General features: G+C 45.0%; 1 protein-coding gene across 1 annotated transcript; it reads left to right on the forward strand.

Annotated features, from left to right (window-relative positions):
- Window positions 1–207: 207 nt before the first annotated feature.
- On the forward strand, window positions 208–6,567 carry CTHRC1 (collagen triple helix repeat containing 1). Its single transcript, XM_062490816.1, has 4 exons — window positions 208–345; window positions 3,301–3,522; window positions 4,820–5,036; window positions 6,227–6,567. The coding sequence occupies exons 1-4, from the start codon at window positions 208–210 to the stop codon at window positions 6,367–6,369; spliced, it is 720 nt and encodes a 239-aa protein (XP_062346800.1). The 3' UTR covers window positions 6,370–6,567.
- The last annotated feature ends 1,167 nt before the right edge of the window (window positions 6,568–7,734 follow it).

Here is a 7,734-nt window from a genome sequence, read left to right on the forward strand (position 1 = left end):
GGGAGTCCTCGGGCCCGTGCCAATGGCTGCGGGGGGGTGGCTCTGCCGGGCCGTCTCGCTCGGTTACAGGATGGAAATTCCGGGCCTCCCCGGGGAGGGAGGTCGGGCTGCGCGCTCTGAAAGGCTCATTTATCGCCGCGCTGCCGCCCAGAGCGGGGTCCCGGGCTCCTGCTGCAGCCATCCCCGGCTCTGCATCCCGCCCGCACCATGCCCCGCGGCCCGGCCGCCGCCGCCTCGCTGCTGCTGCTGCTGGCGCTGCTGCTGGCGGCGGCCCCGCCGCACGGCGGCTCCGAGAGCCCCAAGGGGAGGCAGAAGGCGCTCCGCCAGCGGGAGGTGCTGGACGTGGTGAGACCAGAGCGGCGGGGCCGGGAGCGGGCGGGGGGCGGCTGGAGGAGCCAGGCAGCCGCATTGCTATCGCAAAGCTATGAAAAGACAGATAGATACATCAGAGGCTTTCGGAAAACCTCGCGGCCGCTCCAGGCGGGGCAGCGCCGGCCCTGCGCCGCTGGGCATCTCCTGCTTCAGTTAATTACGCCCTCGTTGTGCTGAATCAGGAAAGCGCGGAGAAGGCGCTGGACGGGCTTTGACGCAAACCGCAGGGTTTCGGCGGCCCGGTGTGTGCTTTAGTGCTTTCCCCATCGGGCCGGGGCCGGGGCCGGGGATGGCGGCTGGACCGGCGGAGCCCGGTGCCGGGGGCGCGTTGAGGCCGGAGCCGAGGCAGCGCCCTGGGCTGGTTCTGCTCTCCGCAGGGGCAACGCTGGCAACAGCACTTCCAACAAAAGTAGTAAATGCTGTTTAGATCTTTCCAACATCAGCAGTTAGCTGATGTTTAGCTCCTAAAATGCTAGTGGATAAACAGTAATGAGAAAAACTGTCTGCATGCTCTGAAAACTGCGTGCTGACCCAACACACTTTTCCTTGGAGTCGCATGAATGCATTATTTCCTTTGGCAGCAGGAACTGCACACCACTCTTTGCAATTCCATTGCTACTAGAAACCTGAATGCATTGGGACTATCCCATCTCAGGGATAGATAACAGGAGGGAAATTTTCCAGTCCTTGGAATGTAGAAAGCAGATGTGAAGGTATTTCTGTGAGCTGCTAGACTGCTGTTCACCTGCTATACAAAATCAGTGGTATGGCCATTTCTTGCATGATCTCTAAAGAGATCCCCTAAAGTGATGTGCTGGAAGCACCACTGCTAGCAAAGCTCCTTCCCTTTCACACTAAATTCATTGCCTTTTCACTTTTCTTGTGAAAGTTGAATTGCATTGAGAATAAGGAGTCTGTATACAGGGATGAGCTAATATTTTCTAGGCAGTATTTTTGGGTCCCTCATTTCTTTGAACTTGCTCAGTGGTTTTTGGGTAAAACAGAGTGAGCAGCAGAGCGGGTAAATCAATGGCAGATGACTCATGCACAGCCCAGCTGCACAGACTGCTTCAGCAGAAGCCCTGCCAGGGTAGAGTGGAGGCAGGATCAAGGGGGGGGGGAATCCTGCCTTCAGTGGATGTTTAAAATATGTTTTATGCATTTCAAGCTTAAGAAAGCATGAAAAAGACTTGACTTGGCAAGACAGACGATTTTAGTTGGAGTGGAGTCGAAAGCCCAGGTGATTCTTGTGCTCCCATTCATTTTTGGGATGTGCCATGGCTGAAGTGCTCTCCTGTCTGGCTGTGGGAGGCAGCTCCTCTGTGAAGGCAAGCCAGCCCCTCTTGGTGTCTCTGGGGATGGGGGGCAATAGGCCAGAGCTTTGGCCTGCCTCCAGCTCTTCCCTATTTCCACATCCGCGATTTCTGTGGTGAGTGACCACATGCAAAAGCCAGAGTCAGTCACTGCTACAGAGTCCAGTGGGAAAGCAGCAGCCAAAGCAGATAACTGTCACTGTGTGAAATAGAAACGTCCTTGCGTTGTTCTCCCAGTCTGGTGTGTGCTTTGCCAACCAGCCTTCTCTTCAGCTAACTTTTCTGAAACGTGGTTTTCTTCATGAAAATATTCCAATATTTCCACTGCATTTTGCCAGCAGAGTTTTCTTTGGTGAAGGTAGTAAGGGAAAGCTAGCAACCATTAGGCAACCCCTCATCTGACTTCTTACTAGACCTCTCCATATAGTCACTGATTTTACTTTTGGTGTGGCTCCAGCTAAGCCTGTGATAGCTCTGCTGGTTTTTGCACCAGAGTCTGTGAAATGGCACAGCCTTAGTGAAGGAAATTCACCAGTCTGACAAAGGAAATAGGGCAGGGGCTGTAGTTTACAGCTCCTGCAGTGCAGACAGGGGCATGGCTGGCATGAGGGGGAATAGCTGCAGCACTGTTTCTTTTTGAAGCAGGTGGAGATTAGGTGTTTTAAACTAGGTGAAGGCAAATAAATATGAGAAAGTGGAGTACCTGAATACAGCTATCTGTGAGGATTTGGGATGAAGATTGCAGGAAGCAGTCAGTCACCAAATGGGAAAGAGCACATGAAGTAAAAGCCATGGGCAGCCCCTGCAGGTTCTTGCTCAGCATTTCTGTGCTGGCTGACAAGAGTGCTCCTCCTGCATCCTAGTGCTCAGGCTGCTGGGGGAAGGAGCTCTGGGCTTCACAAACCTACTCTCCAAGGTGGGCAATCCCAGGTCTTATAAAGTTTGAAGGTGATGTGCGTTAACACAGAGTTTGGGAGAGCAACATTTGGCCTTTCCTAATACTGTGATGTTAGGAGGGATGTTAGTGTGCCTTCCTCCCGTGTGTGCCTTCCCACTGTTACAAAAAAGGTTCCTAAGTTCAGCTTTATTCCAGGGTGCAGCTTCCCACATCCATATCACTATCCTTTTGTGTGCATATTGGAGTCTGAATTGTGGGGCTTGGTCTCTATGAAATGGAAAATTTCCTTAAAAAAAAAAAGGAAAAATAATACTGAAAATGTATTAGCATAGAGAGTTATACAAGTAATGGTGGATTAGGAGAAAGTAACTATTAACATGTGACTTCTTTTTTTTGTTTCTGTATTGAAATGTTTTGACTCTTCTGAGGTTTTACAACAGGTTTAAATTCTTGGACTAGATAAATTTTTAATTCTAGGATATATGTATCTTTTAATTTAAAAAAGGCATTTTATAGCGAATTCTGCTGGCACTGCTTATCTTTGAAAATTCATTCTTCCTTTTTTTTTTTCTTCTGTGGAGCCATTTTCTCAGAGATGCAGAAATAGCCCATTGTGGCACAGCAGGGGGTTTGTGTTTTGTTGTTGCTCATTTGTATTTTACTTGGTTAGCCTCAGAGTTAAGGGATGGAAGCAGCAAAATCTGTTCTGTCTTCCAGTATAATGGCATGTGCTTACAAGGCCCCAGTGGTGTTCCTGGACGGGATGGAAACCCAGGAGCCAATGGGATCCCTGGGACACCTGGGATCCCTGGACGGGATGGGCTGAAAGGGGAGAAGGGTGAGTGCATGCGTGAGAGCATCGAGGAGTCCTGGACACCCAACTTCAAGCAGTGTTCGTGGAGCGCGCTCAATTACGGCATCGACCTTGGGAAGATCGCGGTGAGTTGGCTCTTCCTGGATGGGCTGCACCAACCACAGCAGGCTCTGGGTCTGCCTCTGTGAGCTGGGCAGCACCAAGCTCACACATCTCCTGCTGGGGCCTTTTTCTGCATGCAAGGGTGAACTTCTCAAAGGCTTAGCTACTTCAGATTCCTCTCAGCTGTGTTTCAGCTATGTGCCGTTTCATTTCTGGAATAACGTTTCAGAAGAATTTTGCAGCTGGTGTAAGAGTGCATTTAGTAAGTCACAGAACCAAAAAAGTACCTCTAGCTTGCCCAAAACAGGGCAAGGTTTTTACCATTTTAATCCTAAGAAGGGACAAACACCTTTAATCTGTTATTTGTACCTGTCATTGTAACTCCTGCTTCAAAGTGTTCTCTGAAACTCAGTTGTAGGATGCTATTGCAGAGGATCAGCATTGCTCAGGAGAAGAATTGCCACTATCACCCAGACTGACACAGTCTGTCACCCACTGCAGCCCTGGGTGTAAAACATTCAGAAAAAAATCCCTGCTCAATCCCAGCTATGAAACAAAGCCCAGAGAGATTATAGCAGTTTTAATTGCTGCACTATGGCTAGAGGGAGAATCAACTTTTGCAGTAGACTTTTCTCACTGCCTTGTACTTGCAGAACTGTCCCTAGCCTTCCCCACCCCCCCAATAATATCCAGCATTTTGAAGACAGGTTAACAACCACTTAAAAACCTGAAAATATTAATTTTTCAATTATAGAGCTTTTATTTGGTATAAACTGCTCAGAAGTCTTGTGCTAATCATTAAGTCTTCTGTTAGCAGGGACAGAAAGTGTGCTGTCTTGTCATGCAAGGACTTGGGGGTTGGACTAGATGATCTTCAGAGGTCCCTTCCAATCCTTATGATTGTGTGATTCTGTGGCTTGAGTGCAGCTTTCAGAGACCTTATTTCCATTTTCATAAGTCCCAGAAGACAACTAGGCCACCAATTTAACAGCAGGTGTTATCTAAATAAAGTTAAGAATTTCCATAATCTGTTTCTCCTTTACCATCTATGAGGTAATTTATTTTATATTATAATTTATTATATTAAATATTATATTATTTATATTTATATTGTTTTGATTTGCATCTTTGCACCACAAGGGATTTTCCAGGCTCTAATGGTTTGTTGTTGTTTTTTTTTTTTTCCCCAGAAGGGACTAAAAAGAATAGCCAAAATACTTTGACATATATTCCTAAATCTGTGTCTTAAATATAAATATATAGAAAGCAGACAGGCTGAAGCTTAGAGGTCAGCACCAAAGCCCTTTTGTCTCCTGTCAGGAGTGTACGTTCACCAAGATGCGCTCCAACAGCGCTCTCCGCGTGCTCTTCAGCGGCTCGCTGCGGCTCAAGTGCAGGAGCGCCTGCTGCCAGCGCTGGTACTTCACCTTCAATGGGGCAGAGTGTGCTGGGCCACTGCCCATTGAAGCCATCATTTACTTAGATCAAGGAAGCCCGGAGCTGAATTCTACTATTAACATACACAGAACTTCTTCAGGTATGTATGCTGGCAGAGCAGAGGTGGAGTAGAAGGCAGCAGCAGCAGCTACCAAAGGTAGAGAGTCTGCCCCACAAAGTCAGAGGGCTGAAACGAGGCAGAAGAGTGGCCAGATAACATTTGTTCCTCTTACTGTTATGCTCCAGAGCTGACTGTTGACAGTAACAGTACTATAATTAAGTGGTGCTTTCTTGCTGTGGTATTTTTCATGGTACTTGCACGCTGAGATTTAGAAATGGAAGAGATTTCTGTCCAGACAGGTCTACTGATCTCTGCCATAACATGATTACAGAGACATTCTGTGCTGTATTAGCCTATGGAGAAACAGCCTTACTGCCAAGTAGGGAGTCATCCTGGCTTAAAATAGTGGAATTTGCATGTTATCTGTGCAAAAAATGAGACATGCCTCCTGCAATTTCTACTCTGATTTCAGGTGGGGCACAAAAGTACCTCCAAAGTGAAATATATGGGAGCAATTATTCATTTGCTTAGCAGAAGCAAATTAGTGAATTCATTAAACATAAAAGGATGTGACACTAAGAAAAGGGAATGTAAACTCTAAACTGTGCCCTTTCTCCATTTTCCTCCCTGTACTGCATGACTGCATGAAATCACATCTAGAGCTGTTACAGGATTTTTTCAGCATACAGGCAGAACTGACTGGTCTTCATTACCCCACCTTCAATTAGTGGTGCTAGTGAGGCAGCAGGAGTGGAACTTTATACAGAAGCAGTGACTTAGGAGTGGAAAAGCTTACAGGGTGACAATCACCTTTATAGGGCTTAGCTGTAAACCAGGCATGGCTGTGCCCCCATCCCCTCCCATTGCTGCTAGAAAGATGTCTGGAGGGGTATGAAGCCATATTCCAGCTCCCAGTGTGTCAATTTGGGTATCTAAAGCAGCAGGTATACCTCTCATTTGGCCATCCTGGGGATTGTGATCTGCTTCAGGTACTGCAATGAGTGTCAAACAGCAGCATGGCACTGCATGGCTGTAACTGATGTTGACACATCTCTACATAACAGTTTTTATTTCTGAAATTGTTCTAAAATTCTAAAAACTGTTCACATTTAACTAAATAGCACAAGCTTGCAACAAACTGCTGTTCTTAAGTACTTGTGTCCACCTTCAGTTGTGAAATACAAAGGAATTGTGTCTGCTGAGGTAACCTGAATTTTGTCTTTAACCAGTGGAAGGTCTGTGTGAAGGGATCAATGCTGGCTTGGTGGATATTGCCATCTGGGTTGGGACGTGCTCAGATTATCCACGGGGAGATGCTTCTACTGGATGGAATTCAGTCTCCCGAATCATCATTGAAGAACTGCCAAAATAACTTCCCTTCCTCCTTTTTTATAATACCTTTTTCTTTTTTAATGTTGTACTATTTTTTTTCAGAATTTATTTCAATAGAGTTAGATGCAAGTACTGGACTGAAAGGCACCAAAGCCTTGCATCTGTAGCCTTTGTCTTGTTTTGCACATGGCAGAGGCTTTTTATAATCATTTTAGAATACAAGTATCAAAACCAAGTTCATTAACGTTTTAAATTTTTTTTATATAATACCACCACTGTTTTTTGGAATTAACCATAACATTTTGTATCAAATAAATAGACCTTTTACAAAAAAAAAAAATCTAGGTTATTTTATTGAACATTAATGTGTTTCAGGTATTTTACATGGTGCTATGATACACAATTTTTTAGAAGGCTTTAGAGATAAAGTTCTAAGAAAATAAAATCAGGTGCTGGCTTTAGCCTTCAGAAAACATACATAAAATTCACTCCTGTAAAGCTGACTGCTGAATATGATGCTCCGCTTAGTCTTGTCTCTCAACAAACTCATGGTGACTTAACTGTGACCTAGATAATGTGGTAAGTGTTAAATACCTCATTATGAATAACTGAGCAAAACCAGACTATCTAAGCTCTCCTTCCCTCTCCTGCTTCTTGATAGACTGGATTTCAGTGTATCATCTACAACAGGTCTTCACTACTAAGATGCAGACACTAAATAATTTTACAGTTACAACACTTAATTTCATTGCCCCAATAAAATAATTCTCCTGCATTTAGCCTTTCAGATACATAGAATCACTTTGGTGTTGGTTAAAACAGTTTAGAAGATACAGAAATAAGGCAGGTTGAAATGCCTAGGCTTTCAAAGAGTGAACTGGTAAAGTGAAACAACAACATCAGAGCTGTTTGACAAGTGACAACACCGATCACACCAACAGACCATAAGCTTCAGTGTTTTAAGTATTTTCTTCCAAACGCTCTGACGTAATCAAATATTTTCAACAACTCTAGACATTCTAAAGAGAAACAATAGTCACATTTGTATTACAAAATCAGTTTTACATTAATGAAATAAAAATCCCACAAAAAGCATGTACAACATGCAAAAATCTCCACTCTTCCCGGAAATTAAAAGGAAAAAACCCCACATTAAATCTGAGATAAGGAATTTATTTCAGCTATTTAGGATTAAATTTCATCTTCTTTTGTGAACAGGCTGCAAGATTTCCCCGAGGCATCTCTCAGATGGATAGCTCTTGCCTGTAGCTGTTGCAGATACCAGGGGAGGACACCTGCAGTGAGGGGTACACTTGGGCTTGCCTAACAGCAAGATGGTGCGTGAGATTTGCTGCAAGCCAGCAAGTTACACAACTGGTATTTTGTCTCTAAAGAACTGTAATAT

The sequence above is a fragment of the Cinclus cinclus genome, chromosome 1, assembly GCF_963662255.1.
Source record: "Cinclus cinclus chromosome 1, bCinCin1.1, whole genome shotgun sequence".
In the NCBI taxonomy this organism is placed as follows: domain Eukaryota; kingdom Metazoa; phylum Chordata; class Aves; order Passeriformes; family Cinclidae; genus Cinclus; species Cinclus cinclus.

Bases quoted from the DNA above. Each gene is read 5' to 3' on its own strand.
- CTHRC1 (XM_062490816.1), top strand. From the start codon at position 208: ATGCCCCGCGGCCCGGCCGCCGCCGCCTCGCTGCTGCTGCTGCTGGCG. The intron at 346-3,300 runs GTGAGACCAGAG...TCTGTCTTCCAG, and splicing joins AGCGGGAGGTGCTGGACGTG to TATAATGGCATGTGCTTACA. The intron at 5,037-6,226 runs GTATGTATGCTG...GTCTTTAACCAG, and splicing joins CATACACAGAACTTCTTCAG to TGGAAGGTCTGTGTGAAGGG.